Source organism: Hyla sarda, chromosome 2 (genome assembly GCF_029499605.1).
Source record: "Hyla sarda isolate aHylSar1 chromosome 2, aHylSar1.hap1, whole genome shotgun sequence".
Taxonomy (NCBI): domain Eukaryota; kingdom Metazoa; phylum Chordata; class Amphibia; order Anura; family Hylidae; genus Hyla; species Hyla sarda.
In genome coordinates, this window is record NC_079190.1 from 3,837,471 (window position 1) to 3,855,539 (window position 18,069).

At 48.2% G+C, this 18,069-nt stretch overlaps 1 protein-coding gene and 1 long non-coding RNA gene across 9 annotated transcripts in view; one reads left to right on the forward strand and one right to left on the reverse strand.

The window, feature by feature from the left end:
• LOC130358180 (uncharacterized) overlaps positions 1-5,592 on the forward strand; it is a 68,686-nt gene extending 63,094 nt beyond the window's left edge. For 3 of the 5 annotated variants that reach the window (XR_008889420.1, XR_008889421.1, XR_008889422.1), the window contains one exon: positions 5,456-5,547. This is a non-coding gene — a long non-coding RNA (uncharacterized LOC130358180). Of the gene's footprint in view, positions 1-5,455 lie in introns of all 5 variants that reach the window. The other 2 variants (XR_008889423.1, XR_008889425.1) reach the window with 2 other exon arrangements.
• The window catches only part of LOC130358174 (NACHT, LRR and PYD domains-containing protein 3-like), a 123,383-nt gene that overhangs the window by 44,975 nt on the left and 60,339 nt on the right, over positions 1-18,069 (reverse strand). For all 4 annotated transcript variants that reach the window (XM_056561036.1, XM_056561038.1, XM_056561035.1 and 1 more), the window contains one exon: positions 5,357-7,046. In XM_056561036.1, the coding sequence (XP_056417011.1) occupies positions 5,357-7,046 (1,690 nt within the window). The remainder of the gene's footprint in view (positions 1-5,356; positions 7,047-18,069) is intronic.

The following is an 18,069-nucleotide window of genomic DNA, read 5'->3' on the forward strand; positions in this document are numbered from 1 at the left end:
TTCGTGACAATCAACTCTATGCCAAAATTGAGAAATGTCTGTTTGAATGCCAATCTCTTCCTTTTCTAGGATATTTGGTCTCTGGCCAGGGACTACAAATGGATCCAGACAAACTCTCTGCCGTCTTAGATTGGCCACGCCCCTCCGGACTCCGTGCTATCCAACGCTTTTTGGGGTTCGCCAATTATTACAGGCAATTTATTCCACATTTTTCTACCGTTGTGGCTCCTATCGTGGCTTTAACCAAAAAAAATGCCGATCCCAAGTCTTGGCCTCCTCAAGCGGAAGACGCCTTTAAACGACTCAAGTCTGCCTTTTCTTCGGCTCCCGTGCTCTCCAGACCTGACCCTTCCAAACCCTTCCTATTGGAGGTTGATGCCTCCTCAGTGGGAGCTGGAGCTGTTCTTTTACAAAAAAATTCTTCCGGGCATGCTGTCACTTGTGGTTTTTTTTCTAGGACCTTCTCTCCGGCGGAGAGGAACTACTCCATCGGGGATCGAGAGCTTCTAGCCATTAAATTAGCACTTGAGGAATGGAGGCATCTGCTGGAGGGATCAAGATTTCCAGTTATTATTTACACCGACCACAAGAACCTCTCCTACCTCCAGTCTGCCCAACGGCTGAATCCTCGCCAGGCCCGGTGGTCTCTGTTCTTTGCCCGATTTAATTTTGAGATTCACTTTCGTCCTGCCGATAAGAACATTAGGGCCGATGCTCTCTCTCGTTCCTCGGATGCCTCAGAAGTTGAACTCTCTCCGCAACACATCATTCCACCTGACTGCCTGATCTCCACTTCTCCAGCCTCCATCAGGCAAACCCCTCCAGGAAAGACCTTTGTTTCTCCACGCCAACGCCTCGGAATCCTCAAATGGGGTCACTCCTCCCATCTCGCTGGTCATGTGGGCATCAAGAAATCTGTGCAACTCATCTCCCGCTTCTATTGGTGGCCGACTCTGGAGACGGATGTTGTGGACTTTGTGCGAGCCTGCACTATCTGCGCCCGGGATAAGACTCCTCGCCAGAAGCCCGCTGGTTTTCTTCATCCCCTGCCTGTCCCCGAACAGCCTTGGTCTCTGATTGGTATGGATTTTATTACTGATTTACCCCCTTCCCGTGGCAACACTGTTATTTGGGTGGTCGTTGATCGATTCTCCAAAATGGCACATTTCATCCCTCTTCCTGGTCTTCCTTCAGCGCCTCAGTTGGCTAAACAATTTTTTGTACACATTTTTCGTCTTCACGGGTTGCCTACGCAGATCGTCTCGGATAGAGGCGTCCAATTCGTGTCTAAATTCTGGAGGGCTCTCTGTAAACAACTCAAGATTAAATTAAATTTTTCTTCTGCATATCATCCCCAGTCCAATGGACAAGTAGAAAGAATTAACCAAGTCTTGGGTGATTATTTGCGACATTTTGTTTCCTCCCGCCAGGATGACTGGGCAGATCTCCTTCCATGGGCCGAATTCTCGTATAACTTCAGAGTCTCTGAATCTTCCTCCAAATCCCCATTTTTCGTGGTGTACGGCCGTCACCCTCTTCCCCCCCTCCCTACCCCCTTGCCCTCTGGTCTGCCCGCTGTGGATGAAATTTCTCGTGACCTTTCCATTATATGGAGAGAGACCCAAAATTCTCTCTTACAGGCTTCATCACGCATGAAGAAGTTCGCGGATAAGAAAAGAAGAGCTCCTCCCGTTTTTTCCCCTGGAGACAAGGTATGGCTCTCCGCTAAATATGTCCGCTTCCGTGTCGCTAGCTACAAGTTGGGACCACGCTATCTTGGTCCTTTCAAAATTTTGTGTCAAATTAATCCTGTCTCTTACAAACTTCTTCTTCCTCCTTCTCTTCGTATCCCTAATGCCTTTCACGTCTCTCTTCTTAAACCACTCATCCTCAACCGTTTTTCTCCCAAATCTGTTCCTCCCACTCCTGTTTCCGGCTCCTCGGACATCTTCTCTGTCAAAGAGATCTTAGCCTCTAAAAAGGTCCGAGGGAAAACTTTTTTTTTAGTGGACTGGGAGGGTTGTGGTCCTGAAGAGAGATCCTGGGAACCTGAGGACAACATCCTAGATAAAAGTCTGCTCCTCAGGTTCTCAGGCCCTAAGAAGAGGGGGAGACCCAAGGGGGGGGGTACTGTTACGCCGAGCGCTCCGGGTCCCCGCTCCTCCCCGGAGCGCTCGCTACACTCTCTCCGTTGCAGCGCTCCGGTCAGATCCACTGACCCGGGGCGCTGCGATTCTGCTTCCAGCCGGGATGCGATTCGCGATGCGGGTAGCGCCCGGTCGCTATGCGCACCCCGGCTCCCGTACCTGACTCGCTCTCCCTCGGTCCTGTCCCGGCGCGCGCGGCCCCGCTCCCTAGGGCGCGCGCGCCGGGTCTTTGCGATTTAAAGGGCCACTGCGCCGCTGATTGGCGCAGTGATTCCAATTAGTGTCTTCACCTGTGCACTTCCCTATATCACCTCACTTCCCCTGCACTTCCCTGCCGGATCTTGTTGCCATTGTGCCAGTGAAAGCGTTCCTTGTGTGTTCCTAGCCTGTGTTCCAGACCTCCTGCCGTTGCCCCTGACTACGATCCTTGCTGCCTGCCCCGACCTTCTGCTACGTCCGACCTTGCTTCTGTCTACTCCCTTGTACCGCGCCTATCTTCAGCAGCCAGAGAGGTGAGCCGTTGCTAGTGGATACGACCTGGTCACTACCGCCGCAGCAAGACCATCCCGCTTTGCGGCGGGCTCTGGTGAAAACCAGTAGTGACTTAGAACCGATCCACTAGCACGGTCCACGCCAATCCCTCTCTGGCACAGAGGATCCACTACCTGCCAGCCGGCATCGTGACAACTTGTTAGACTCCACATTTTTTGAGTGCCCTCCCCACCTCTACACAGTTTCCACATCTATAGGCCCCCAATGTGTAATAATAAGTTTCTTACACAGTAAAAGTGGTTAGGATAGTAGGCCCCCATTGAGTAGGTATAGCCCTCACAGCAGACAGGTAGTCCCCCATTAGGTAGATATGTCCCACAGTAGTTAGTTCCCTTATCAGGTAGGCAGGAAATTAGTCCCCCAATAGGTAAATACATATTTAGGTACATAGATCTATCCCCCCCCCCCAGTAGTTAGGTAGTAGTTAGGTTGATACACAGCTAGGTAGGTAGCTAGGTAGGTATCCAGGTTGCTAGGCAGGTAGGTAGCCATATAAGTAGCCAGGTAGGTATCTAGGTTGATAGCCTGGTAGGTAGTTGGGTAAATAGCCAGGGAGGTAGCTAGGTTAGTAGCCAGGTGTATAGGTAGTTAGGTAGATAGCCAGGGAGATGGGTAGAAATCTAGACAGGCAAGTGAGTAGATGGCCAGGTTGGTAGCCAAGAAGTTAGGTAGCTTGGTAGATATATAACCAGGTAGGTAGGCTAGGTTGGTAGCCAGTTAGCTCGGTAGATAGCTAGCCAGACAGATAGGTAGAAAGCTAGCAAGGTAGCTAAGAAGTTAGGTAGATAGGTAGCCAGGTAGAGACATTTAACACTTAAGAATAAGGGATAATAGGGTTTCCCCGACATAGGTCCAATATAACAAAGGGACAACAAGCCCTCCGGGAATGAAAAACAAAGAAACAATCTGGCCATTACAATTAAAGGACAAAGGATTGGGGATAGTTGTCCAAAACTCCTGTGACAAAACAGGAAATATTGAACCAGCTGAATGACACCCAGGTATATGTGAAACTTAGTTATGAACCCACATCAAGATGTGAAGAACAACTATCTAACATTGTAAAGAAGCTGTGGATGTGGGTATAATTACCCCAAAGCTTGCTACTTTCCTAGTTTCACAGTTTCCCAAAATCCCCTTAATTAAAGGGGTACTCCACTGCTCAGCGTTTGGAACAAACTGTTCCGAACGCTGGAGCCGGGAGCTTGTGACATCATAGCCCTGCCCCCTCATGATGTCACGCCCTGCCCCCTCAATGCAAGTCTATGGGAGGGGGCGTGGCAGCCGTCACGCCCCCTCCCATAGACTTGCATTGAGGGGGCGGGTGTGATGTGGTTAGGGGGCGGGGCTATGACGTCACAAGCTCCCGGCTCCAGCGTTCAGAAGAGTTTGTTCCAAACGCTGAGCAGTGGAGTACTCCTTTAATACTCTCCCAAAAATCCACAAAAAAATGGATAAGCCCCCAGAGTGCCCAATAGTTTCGGAGATGGATTACATTTTTCCACATCCACCTCTGCAGCTCCGATTCCCTGTCATGTGTCTAGTAGCCAGGACTCAGCTAAAGACAATACAGTCTTTATGTTGTAATCATCACAGTCATCTAATGCCTCCATATAGTTTGAGAGTTGAGAAAACACATTGCCTAATTGTTGTCGATCAAAAAGGGCCACTTCATGTGGTCTACTGGATTGTTCAAAATATTATCCTCAAAATTAGTAGGGGAGAATTATAATCGCATTGTCCAATTGTTGCACTTCGAAGCATGCCACTTTATGCACCAGATTTATAATTGTTGAAAAATATTGAGAAAAGGAAATATTTAGAGAGATAAGAAAACCCATTGTCTAATTGCTGCCGATCAAAGAGCGCCACTTTATGCAGCAGACTTCTAGTTTAAAAAAAATATACAATATAAAACGTGAGTTGAGAAAATGCATTGTCTAATTGTTGTAGAGTAAAGAGTGCCACTTTACTACAGTTCTTGAAAAATATTATAAAAAAAAAAAAGTATTTTTAACCTGTTGGGGGCGGAGGGCGTACTTGTACGCCCTCGTCCCACTCACCTCCTATGACGCGCGTTCAGGAGCTGAACCTGTGTCTAATGCCGTTGGCTGTCCGGGCATGCTGGGTGTTGTAGTTTTGCAACATCTAGAGGTCCGCAGGTTGTAGACCACTGTCCTATACTTTACATTGCACGGATCCCTCAACATACGATGGTTTCAACAAACGATGGTCCATTTGGAACGGATTACCATCGTATGTTGAGGGACCACTGTACTACCATTACCTCTGCTGTTTACTGGTTATTACTACCTCCAGACCAGCACCCCTGCTCGCCATTTTATACAACTACTGGGTTGAGTCCAAACTCATTCGCCCCAAACTGAACTTTTTGGCAAAACTCTGCAAACCTGACTAATCAAAGATTTGAAAAGTTTGCTCAACACTGCAAACAAAATATTGATGATCTTCTTTTATATGTACAAGATAACCTTTTTCTCAACCCTTTCATAACTAACATTACCATCGGAATCTGACCCCATCTTCTTCATTATAGGACCCATACTAACAGACATGAAGAATAAGCACAATACATTTATCAGCTTTGTGTTATAACATTTATACAATATAAAGAGGAAAGAGAATTAGTAATTTACCTCAGATAATGCACTGTATGCAAAGCTGGTGCAAGTCTCTCTAATCCTTCACGGCCTATGGAACATGCATTTAGAATTAATTCTTCTATATTTGTGTAGGTTTCCATGATGAATGATAACACTGTGCAGTCTAGAGCCGACATGCGAATATGAGAAAGGTCAAGTCTTCTGTATGATTGTAATGATTCCTCCACTAGAGGCTTATTCCGGGATTCAAACAGATAGAAGAATGTCCTGAGAAGACGTCTCTTCTTGTCTCCCCTTTCCCTCTGTTCTTCTAGAATAAAGTTCTTCAGCCAAGTGATGACATATATGGAGGCCTGAACTACTTGTTTGCCCAGGTATCCAGTTAGTATTGACCCGGTGGAGCCGTCTGATAGACCACACAGGAAACGGAGGAACATTTCACCACGTCCATCAGGATAGGATTTGGCTTTATTTAGTGATTCCTGTAACTTCTCAGGAGAATAATCCACATAATGCACCAAGGCAGAGAAGAATTCCTGAACAGTGAGATGTAAGAAGGAATAGGTCACAGGTTCCTCGGATTCTATCACAAAACTTGATAAGAGCTTTGAATTATTGTCCACATTAAAAGAACCCAGATCTGGATCATCAAAAATAATCCTGTGATTCATGACTCCATATTGTGCCATCCATCCGATGGACTGTAGCATCTTCTGAGCGTCACTTTTGTCCAGGCTGTGATTGGACAGAATGTTGGCGACAAATATGGCAAAGAGCTGCGTCACTGTTTTGGGTAATAATGACGCCGGCTGATCACTACTTGTCTGGAAGCTCCTGGATAATACTGTACAGATAATCCAGCAGTAGGACGGGAGGTAACAGAACGTGTACAATGTGTCATTCTGCTTCACATAAGTAAAAGCCTTTTCTGCCAGTTCAGGGTCCGAGAAGAAATTCTCAAAGTACGTCTGTCGTTCTTCTGGAAAAAACCCGGTGATTTCTACTATTCTCTCGAAAAACTTACAATCAATTGATGCCAATCTGGTTGGGCGACTGGTCATAAGGACAGAACAACCATTCAGAAGAGACTTTCTCACCAAACTAACCACAATCTGACCACAATGTTGGGGCTGTCTAGGATTAGAGCACAAGTGATGGGATGTGAAATCCATTGTATGATTGCTTTCATCTAATCCATCAAATATGAAGAGAAGTTTCTCTGGATCTTGTAAGAGGTTTCCAAGCTGCTGCCCCAGATGTGGGTATTGTTGGAGGATCATTGTCTCCAGACTAACCTCATCCAGTCTGTTCAGCTCCCGGAATTTGAAGAAAAAGACAAAAGAGAATCTTTGATAGAGAACGCCCCTCACCCAGTCATAGACAAACTTCTGCATCAGCGTGGTCTTCCCTACACCGGGCACTCCGCTCACCATCACCATATGTGGCACAAGTCTGGATCGGGGGCACCAGCGGAACATCTTGTTGGGGGAAATGCGCTGTAATTTATTTTGGGTCTCCTTTATATATTGCTCATGTCTTACCCCGGTCTCTATCAGCTCATTCTCAGAGCGTTCCCTAAACTGATCAGTGGAGACAATGATGAGGTTCACGTAACGTGTAGACAATGGAAAACTTTCCTCTTCCTGGTTACATCTTGGAGGTTTGTTCTCTAGAAGTTTCTCAGTTTTTTCATATAAATGTTTCTTAAGACAATTCTGGACATCTGTAGAGAACAAGAAAAAAAAGGTCAAGATAAGAAGGTTCTGTACTGGGCCCGCTTTTGTATAACCTATTTATTAATTATATAGAGGATGGGATAATCCGCTCTGTTTATATCTTTACATATGACATCGAGCTTTTGTGGTACAGTCTATGGAAGACGAGTGATGTCCCAGTACAGGACATGGTCTTGCACTACACTTAGGCCCTGTCAAGTCTCTCGGTGACATGGGGGCTCTCTTTCCTGCAGTGTCTCCCCTCCTGTTATTAAAATGTTATTTAATGTAATAGGATTATAGTCAGTATAAAGGACCTTTGGAGGACTCCAGTAAATGTCTAAAGGACCTGTGAAATGTCACATGTTATGTTTATGTTATCACATGTTTCCCAGAGGGCACCAGTTTGACACATGACCTGCGGCTTGACCAATGGGCTTTGGCTCAGCCCCCCTCTATATAAGGGGGTGGCCATCAAAATTCTTTTGCTCGTACCATCATCACTTTACTGAGACCAGCAAACACCAGACATCTCAGTGCTAGTGTCCAGTACCTGGAAGACTCAATTCTACAGTCACTTCCAGTAAGTCAAGTCTATGTCTGCTGTCACTATCTACAGTCTAGTCAAGCCTCATGTAAATTATCTAAAATCTATTAGAATTAGAATTGGTCCCAGCAAGCTGCGAGGTCCTTCTGTGTTCCTGGACACCTCTCTGGGATTCTGGCCGAGCTGTGAAGATAATAACACCTTTCTGACCTCAGTTAAGTCTCAGTTAAACTATAACCTAGTTGGAGACTCTCATTTTCACTGCCTAGCTATTGGAATAGCGGAGATACTGTTTGGGTGGTTCCGTTACCCAAAAAACCCTCTGGCGTCACGAACATTAGGGGTTAATAACACCTTGCCCCTGGGATTAATACCATCTTGCCCCATCCACCTACACAGCTACACCTCGTGGTCTCCGCCATCACCGTGGGTCACCACACATGCATAAGTTATAAGCTGACTCGGACACACTTAGTGTCTGGGCATTGCCTTGGCAAAATGCGGTTCAATGTGGATTACTGTAAAGTTAAGCAATTGGGCACTAATATTCTGTAGCATCATAAGTCCTAGGGGAGTAAAACTGGGAGAGTCACTGGTAGAGAAGGATCTGGTGACTTGTAGATTATAGACTACAGAACAGCATAAAGTCAGGCAGCTGCTACTAAGGCCAGCAGGATATTGTCATGTATCAAAAGAGGCATGGACTCGCGAGACAGGACATAATACTCCCCTTTATAAAGCATTTGTGCCACCTCACATGGAATATGCTGTCCAGTTTTGGTCACTGGTTCATAAAAGGGACATTATGGGGCTGGATAGAGTAAAAATGCCGCAGCTAAACTAAGAAGGGGCTGGAGTATTATATTGAGAAAAGAATAAAGGAATTACATTTGTTTAGTCTGGACAAGAGACGTTTATGAACCATGCAAAAAAATATGGGGAAAAACTGTTCCAGATAAAACCCCCTCAAAAGATAAGAGGGCTCTCCCTCCACTTGGAGAGGAAAAGATTTAGTCTCCGGGGATGATAAGGTGTCTTTAGCATAAGAACTGTGAATTTATAGAACAGTCTCCACAGGAATTGGACACAGTGGGAACAGTTGAGGCTTCACGACAGACTTAGTACATTCATAGAACATAACAACATTAAAGAGGTTGTCAAGAAAAAGAAATAACCTGTGTATGTGTCAAAATGTATAATAAAGCAACTTACTAATACAACAATATTATGCCAGAGCGCCATACGGCTGTAACGCCGAGCGCTCCGGGTCCCTGTTCCTCCCCGGAGCGCTCGAGGTGTTCACCTCCATGCAGCGCCCCGGTCAGACCCGCTGACCGGGAGCACTGCATTAGTGTAACCGGCGGGGATGCGACCAGCGTAACGGGACGCGCCCGCCCGTGGCTCGCATCCCAATCCCCTCACCTGTCCCGTCCACCGTCGGCTCAGTCCCGGTGCACGCGCCGGCTCTCTGAAATTTAAAGGGCCAGTGCGCCATTGATTGGCGCCTGGCCCAATCAGTACATTCACCTGTGTCCTCATTATAAAAACCCACTTCCCCTTCCGGGTATCGCCGGATCTAGTTGCCTCAGTGCCAGTGAAAGCGTTCTTGTGTATGTTCCAAGCCAGTGTTCCAGACCCTCTGCTATTGCCCCTGACTACGATCCTTGCTGCCTGCCCTGACCTTCTGCTACGTCTGACCTTGCTCTTGCCTTATCCCTTGCACCGCGCCTGTCTCAGCTGTCAGCTGGGGTTGAGTCGCTATCGGGTGGAACGACCTGGGGGTTACCTGCCGCTGCAAGTCCATCCCGCTTTGCGGTGGGCTCTGGTGAAAACAAGTAACCCCTTAGACTCTGTTCCCCTGGTACGGCCCACGTCATCACCCCACTGACACAGAGGATCCACCACCAGTATCCTCACTGCATACCCATCCGGATCCTGACAGTAGATCCGGCCATGGATCCCGCTGAGGTCCCGCTGCCAGTTGTCGCTGACCTAACCACGGTGGTCACCCAGCAATCTCAACAGATAGCGCAACAGGGACAGCAGCTGACCCAACTGACCGTCATGCTGCAACAACTTCTGCCACAGCTTCAGCAACCATCTCCTCCGCCAGCTCCTGCACCTCCTCCGCAGCGTGTGGCCACTCCTAGCCTCTGCCTGTCCCTGCCGGACAAATTTGATGGGGACTCTAAACTGTGCCATGGTTTCCTGTCTCAATGTTCCCTACACTTGGAGATGATGTCGGACCAATTCCCCACAGAACGGTCTAAGGTGGCTTTCGTGGTTAGTCTCCTGTCTGGAAAGGCCTTGTCATGGGCCACACCGCTCTGGGACCGCAATGATCCTGTCACTGCCACTGTCCAGTCCATCTTCACTGAAGTTCGTAGTGTCTTTGAGGAGCCAGCCCGGGCCTCCTCTGCCGAGACTGCTTTGCTGAACCTAGTCCAAGGAAGTTCTTCCGTAGGCGAATACGCCATCCAGTTTCATACCCTCGCCTCAGAATTATCCTGGAACAATGAGGCCCTCTGCGTGACCTTCAAGAAAGGCTTATCCAGCAACATCAAGGATGTACTGGCCGCACGAAAAATTCCTGCTAACCTGTCTGAACTTATCCATTTGGCCACCCGCATTGACATGCGTTTCTCTGAAAGACACCAGGAGCTCAGACAGGAAAAGGATCTTGTTCGCACCAGGCAATTTTTCTCCCCGGCTCCTCTCTTCTCTAGTCCACTGCAATCTGTTCCTGTGCCTTCTGCCGAGGAGGCTATGCAAGTGGATTGGTCCCTCCTGACCCTACAAGAGAGGACTCGCCACCGTAACGAGAATCTATGCCTGTACTGTGCTAGTACCGAACACTTCCTAAAAGACTGTCCTATCCGCCCTCCGCGTCAGGAGAGATGCACTCCGTTACCTCACAAAGGTGAGAAAGCTCTAGGTGTGAATTCTGCTTCTCTACGTCTCACTGTGCCTGTACGGATTTCTCCTTCTGCTAACTCCTCCTTCTCAGCTGTGGCCTTCTTGGACTCCGGTTCTGCAGGAAATTTTATTTTGGCCTCTTTTGTTAATAGATTCAACATCCCTGTGACCAGTCTCTTCAGACCTCTCCACATTTCTTCAGTCAACGGAGAAAAATTAGACTGCACTGTGCGTTACCGCACAGAACCCCTGCTTATGTGCATTGGACTGCATCACGAAAAAATTTAATTTCTTGTCCTACCCAACTGCACCTCTGAAATCATCCTCTGCCATGGCACCAACGTCATTCTCCTACCCTTGACTGGACCACCGGGGAGATCAAGAGTTGGGGTTCATCTTGTCTCAAACATTGCCTCACGTCTCTGATCCCATTTGTCAAACCCCTGTGGCTCCACCTATATCAGGTCTTCCCAAGGCCTACCAGGACTTTGCCGATGTTTTCTGTAAAAAACAAGCAGAGATTTTACCACCTCATAGGCCTTATGACTGCCCTATTGACCTTCTTCCTGGTACTACTCCACCCCGGGGCAGGATCTACCCTCTGTCCGCCCCAGAGACTCAAGCCATGTCCGACTATATCCAGGAAAATCTAAAGAGGGGATTCATTCGAAAGTCCTCATCCCCTGCTGGAGCGGGGTTCTTCTTTGTTTCTAAAAAAGACGGTTCCTTATGGCCATGCATTGACTACCGCGGTTTAAATAAAATCACCATCAAAAACCGCTATCCCCTGCCTTTGATCTCTGAACTCTTTGACCGTCTTCGTGGCACCAATATTTTCACTAAATTGGACTTAAGAGGCGCATATAATCTAATTCGCATCAGGAAAGGGGATGAGTGGAAAACCGCATTCAATACCAGAGACGGACATTTCAAATATCTTGTTATGCCCTTTTGGCTCTGCAACGCTCCTGCAGTCTTCCAGGACTTCGTTAATGAGATATTTCGGGACTTGTTATATACCTGTGTTGTGGTTTACCTGGACGACATCTTGATTTTCTCCTCTAGCTTAGAGGAACACCGTCGCCATGTCCCCCTAGTGCTCCAGAGACTCCGCAAAAATCACCTGTATGCCAAAATGGAAAAAATGTCTCTTTGAATGTGAATCTCTTCCTTTCCTAGGTTACCTAGTCTCTGGCCAAGGACTTCAAACGGACCCAGACAAACTGTCAGCGGTTTTAGATTGGCCACACCCTTCTGGACTCCATGCTATCCAACGCTTTCTGGGATTTCCTAACTACTACCGACAGTTTATTCCCCATTTTTCCACCATTGTGGCCCCTATTGTGGCCCTGACCAGGAAGAATGCCAACCCTAAATCATGGCCTCCTCAAGCGGATGAGGCCTTCAATCGCCTCAAAACTGCCTTCGCTTCTGCTCCAGTGCTGTCCAGACCTGATCCATCGAAACCTTTCTTGCTGGAAGTGGACGCCTCCTCAGTCAGAGCCGGAGCCGTACTTCTCCAAAAAAACTCTACCGGACATAATATTACTTGTGGTTTCTTTTCTAAAACCTTCTCTCCAGCAGAAAAAAATTACTCCATTGGAGAGCGTGAACTTCTAGCCAACAAGTTAGCACTCGAAGAATGGAGGCATCTATTGGAGGGTTCCAAACACCCCATTATCATTTACACTGACCACAAGAATCTCTCGTACCTCCAGTCTGCCCAGCGTCTGAACCCTCGCCAGGCTAGGTGGTTGTTGTTTTTTGCCCGCTTTAACTTCGAGATTCCCTTTCGTCCTGCAGACAAAAATGTCAGGGCTGACGCCCTTTCACGTTCCTCTGATGCCACCGAATCTGAAGTCCCTCTGCAGCATATTGTACCTCCTGAGTGCCTGGTCTCCTCTGCTCCAGCTTCTATTGGACAAACTCCTCCTGGAAAGACCTTTGTCCCTCCACGCCAGCGCCTCAAGATCCTCAAATGGGGACATTCCTCTCACCTCGCTGGCCACGCTGGCATCAAGAAGTCCATCCAGCTTATTTCTCGTTTGTATTGGTGGCCTACGCTGGAGGGTGACTTCACTGATTTCATTCGGGCCTGTACAGTTTGCGCCCGGGATAAAGCCCCTCGCCAGAAGCCTGCTGGACTCCTCCTTCCTCTACCCGTTCCCGAGCAGCCATGGTCCCAAATTGCCATGGATTTTATTACGGATCTGCCTGTATCCCATGGCAACACCATCATCTGGGTGGTCGTTTATCGTTTCTCCAAAATGGCACGTTTAATTCCGCTTCCAGGTCTTCCTTCTGTGCCACAATTGGCGAAGCAATTTTTTCTGCATATTTTTCGCCTTCACGGGCTACCCACGCATATCGTCTCGGAGAGAGGCGTTCAATTTGTGTCGAAATTTTGGAGAGCTCTCTGTAACCAATTAAAAATCAAATTAAATTTCTCGTCCTCCTATCACCCCCAATCCAATGGACAAGTAGAGAGAGTAAACCAGATTCTTGGTGACTATTTGCAACATTTTGTCTCCTCCCGCCAAGACGATTGGGTCGACCTTCTACCCTGGGCTGAATTCTCGTACAATTTCAAAAATTCAGAATCCTCTGCCAAATCCCCGTTCTTTGTGGTGTACGGCCGTCACCCTCTGCCCCCCTCCCCATTCCCACTTCTTCCGGATTGCCTGCTGTAGATGAAGTTACCCGGGACTTCTCTGTTATCTGGAAGGAGACTCAAAAGTCGCTCCTACTGGCCTCGTCTCGTATGAAGAGACATGCAGATAAGAAGAGAAGAACTCCTCCTGTCTTCGCTCCTGGGGACAAAGTGTGGCTCTCTGCCAAGTATATCCGCTTCCGCGTTCCCAGCTACAAACTGGGTCCACGTTACCTTGGACCATTTAAAATCAAGAGGCAAATCAATCCTGTCTCCTACAAACTTCTCCTTCCCCCTTCTCTCCGTATTCCTAACTCCTTTTATGTTTTTTTTCTCAACCCTCTCATCCTTAACCGCTTTTCCCCCAAGGTTGTCGCTCCAGTTCCTGTGTCTGGCTCCTCTGATGTCTTCGCTGTAAAGGAAATCCTCGCTTCCAAAATGGTCAAAATTCTCGTAGATTGGGAGAATTGTGGCCCCGAAGAGAGGTCTTGGGAACCCGAGGATAATATCCTCGACAAGGAGCTCATTCACAGGTTCCTGGGCTCCAAAAAGAGGGGGAGACCCAAGGGGGGGGGGGTACTGTTACGCCGAGCGCTCCGGGTCCCTGCTCCTCCCCGGAGCGCTCGCGGCGTTCACCTCCATGCAGCGCCCCGGTCAGACCCGCTGACCGGGAGTGCTGCATTAGTGTAACCGGCGGGGATGCGACCCGCGTAGCAGGACGCGCCTGCCCGTGGCTCGCATCCCAATCCCCTCACCTGTCCCGTCCTCCGTCGGCTCAGTCCCAGCGCGCGCGGCCCCGCTCCCTAGGGCGCGCGCGCGCCGGCTCTCTGAGATTTAAAGGGCCAGTGCGCCATTGATTGGCGCCTGGCCCAATCAGTACATTCACCTGTGTCCTCATTATAAAAACCCACTTCCCCTTCCTGGTATCGCCGGATCTTGTTGCCTCAGTGCCAGTGAAAGCATTCTTGTGTATGTTCCAAGCCAGTGTTCCAGACCCTCTGCTGTTGCCCCTGACTACGATCCTTGCTGCCTGCCCTGACCTTCTGCTACGTCCGAACTTGCTCTTGCCTTATCCCTTGTACCGTGCCTGTCTCAGCCGTCAGCTGGGGTTGAGTCGCTATCGGGTGGAACGACCTGGGGGTTACCTGCCGCTGCAAGTCCATCCCCCTTAGACTCCGTTCCCCTGGTAGGGCCCACGCTGTAGATTTTTTAAATGAAAGTATGAGTGATTTTATTACAATGTACGTATACAAAGCAGTCCGGCACTGCGAGGGGGTTGGGTGGTGGTTGATGAAGGTGGATGTATTCTGCTGATGCGGGCGTGTGGTGGTGCTCTGGTTAACACAGCAATACAATCTTCATAACCAAACAAAGGTATAGAAAAAAACGGCGACTCACCAAATTCACGTCTTCTGACTTCTTTATTTGGAGAAATACTCACATAAATTCATAGGGAGGGGACATTTACAGGGAAGATACCAACAGGCGACAAGCTCTGTTTCGCACTGATCAGTGCTTCATCCGGCCATACCATGGAGCGAAACGGAGCTTGTTGGTATCCCCCCCCCCCCCTCTAAATGTCCCCTCCCTATGAATGTCCCCTCCCTGTGAGTATTTCTCGAAATAAAGAAGTCGGAAGACGTGAATTTGGTGAGTCGCCGTTTTTTTCTATACCTTTGTTTGGTTATGATTATTACAATGTACAACTGGAGGCGCAAAAAACAAGCCTCCTATTGGTCTGTAGGTGGAAAATTAAAAGAGGTATGGCCATTAGAAATCAAGGGGGAAAAAAAACGTGCAAAAAAGAAAAACCTCTGCGTCCTGTCATGGTCACTGTCACTTTAAAACACTTTTGATATGTTGTGGAGACATGTTTAAAGGTTTGATCGGTTAGAGTCTGAGTGTGCAGTCAGCGATTTATAGCTAGAACTAGCTAGGAGACAAACTTACAATGTAAGTCTATGGGATTGTCTCAGTGAGCTACACTATTCTCCCTGCTCACCCTAGCAATCGGTTGGGGTCCGAGTGTTCCTACGACCGAATTCTATATTGTTTGGAATTGTATTTACAAATCTCCAAGATTTGTGACAGAATGGTCTGCAATGGTTACAACGCACTTGATTTCCGCCTTGCACATGGATTACTATGTCTATGAGTAGATAAAACAGTCCATGACCATACAGTGGTCCCTCAACATACGATGGTAATTCGTTCCAAATGACCCATCGTTTGTCGAATCCATCGTATGTTGAGGGATCCTCCAGACAGACATGAGGAAACTAGAGTCTACATGGACAGTCATTGGCCGCTCAACACCTTCATCCATTCACCGCCCTTTCATTAGAGCTGGAAGGTTCTACAATACAAGGACTGCTTATCACTATAAGGACACAGCAATTGTTCTTTTTTTGCGGTTTACTTAATTTTTATTTTTTGTTTTTCCTCCTCGCCTTTAAATAGCCATAAATCTTAAAAATGTTCACCTACAGACCCATATGGGGGCTTTGTGCACCACCAATTGTACTTTGTAATGACATCTCTAATTTTACCATAAAATCTATAATGAACCAAAAAAAAATATTTTACTACTTTTAAAGTCTACCTTTTGCTATAATATAGGTTATACCATTATGTGCATATTTGTAATATACATAGGTTAAAAAATGTGTATATCTTTGGGTAACAAAATGCTGTCCCTTCAGCTATAGCATGTTTGTCTCTATGAGGAGACCAAATACAGGAAGTGAGGGCAGGACAGGCAGAGCTCTGTGCAGGCTCCTGGCTTTTCAATCATCCTGCTGTGTGAGTCGGGGGCGTGTGACAAATCCTCAGTGTACAGGGATATCTATCTTCTTCCACACCAACGACTTTGCATTATTTTACAACACTTTGATCACCAGCTGTATGCAAGGCGCCATCCAGTATAGAAGATCTGTGCTGTGCATGCTTGCTCAGACAGACTGCTCTTCAGTGTGTGATGGGCTGTGATTGGCTTAGGCCGCATATACCTTCCTCATCTATATTCAATGCTCCCTTGTCATGTTATACTGCCTACAGCCTAGTATGTTGGGCTACTGCAGGCTCTCAGCTGTGATGGTGTTTGTAAAACACTCTGTTAGAACAGCTGCTCTGTCATTTAGGAGTCTGAGAAAGCTGGATGACACACATGGTCAGATAGAACAGATAGAAAATGTATGCATAAAAAGTATTGTACTTTTATCACTAAACCTTTACACTAATTTAGGAAGATCTATTGTGGTGTCCCGGTACTGTATTGCATACAGTGCCTAGTGCAGAGGTCCCCAAAGTCAGAGTAACTACGTTCAGGTAGGGTTCCTCAGGTGGGACAGCCCCTAGTTGCCTCTCCTTAAGTCTATCTCTAATAATAAGGCATGTATATATTTAATAATTATATATATTTTAGTAATGTGTGACCTTCGGTCATGTGACCATGCTAATAACCTCTATGGTATGTTGGAGGACCTTAGGAGGTCCTTGGGTCACATGTTACCCACAAATCTCTGTAATGGTGATTGACATCTATATGGACCAATTAGAATTAGTCCAGCCCCTGCCCATATAAGGGAGCTGTTAAGCCAAGCGCTCCGGGTCCCTGCTCCTCCCCGGAGCGCTCGCGGCGTTCTCCTCTCTGCAGCAACCCGGTCAGACCCGCTGACCGGGAGCGCTGCACTGACATTCATGACGGGGATGCGATTCGCATAGCAGGACGCGCCCGCTCGCGAATCGCATCCCAAGCCACTTACCCGTCCCGGTCCCCGGCTGTCACGTTCTGGCGCGCGCGGCTCCGCTCTCTAGGGCGGGTGCGCACCAGCTCTCTAATATTTAAAGGGCCAGTGCACCAATGATTGGTGCCTGGCCCAATCAGTCTAATTAGCCTCCACCTGCTCCCTGTCTATATAACCTCACTTCCCCTTCACTGCTTTGCCGGATCTTGTTGTCTTGTGCCAGAGAAAGCGTTTAGTGTATGTCCCAAGCCTGTGTTCCAGACCTTCTGCTGTTGCCCCTGACTCCGACCCTTGCTGCCTGCCTTGACCTTCTGCTACGTCCGACCTTGCTCTTGCCTTGTCCTTTTGTACTGCGCCTGTCTCAGCAGTCAGAGAGGTTGAGCCGTTACCGGTGGATACGACCTGGTTGCTACCGCCGCAGCAAGACCATCCCGCTTTGCGGCGAGCTCTGGTGAATACCAGTAGCAACTTAGAACCGGTCCACCGGTACGGTCCACGCCAATCCCTCTCTGACACAGAGGATCCACCTCCAGCCTGCCGAATCATAACAGTAGATCCGGCCATGGATCCTGCTGAGGTGCCGCTGCCAAGTCTCGATGACCTACCCACGGTGGTCGCCCAGCAATCTCAGCAAATCGCCCAACAAGGACAGCAGCTGTCGCAGTTGACCGCCATGCTACAGCAACTTCTGCCACTGCTACAGCAGCCATCTCCTCCGCCAGCTCCTGCACCTCCTCCGCAGCGAGTGGACGCTCCTATCCTCCGCTTGTCCCTGCCGGACAAATTTGATGGGGACTCTAGACTTTGCCGTGGTTTCCTGTCTCAATGTTCCCTACATATGGAGATGTTGTCGGACCAATTTCCTACAGAACGGTCTAAGGTGGCTTTCGTAGTTAGTCTTCTGTCTGGAAAGGCCTTGTCTTGGGCCACACCGCTCTGGGACCGCAATGATCCTGCCACAGCCACAGTCCAGTCCTTCTTCGCTGAAGTCCGTAGTGTCTTCGAGGAGCCAGCCCGGGCCTCCTCTGCCGAGACTGCCTTGCTGAACCTAGTCCAAGGAACTTCTTCCGTAGGCGAATACGCCATCCAGTTTCGTACCCTTGCCTCAGAGCTAGCCTGGAACAATGAGGCCCTCTGCGCGACCTTCAAGAAAGGCTTATCCAGCAACATCA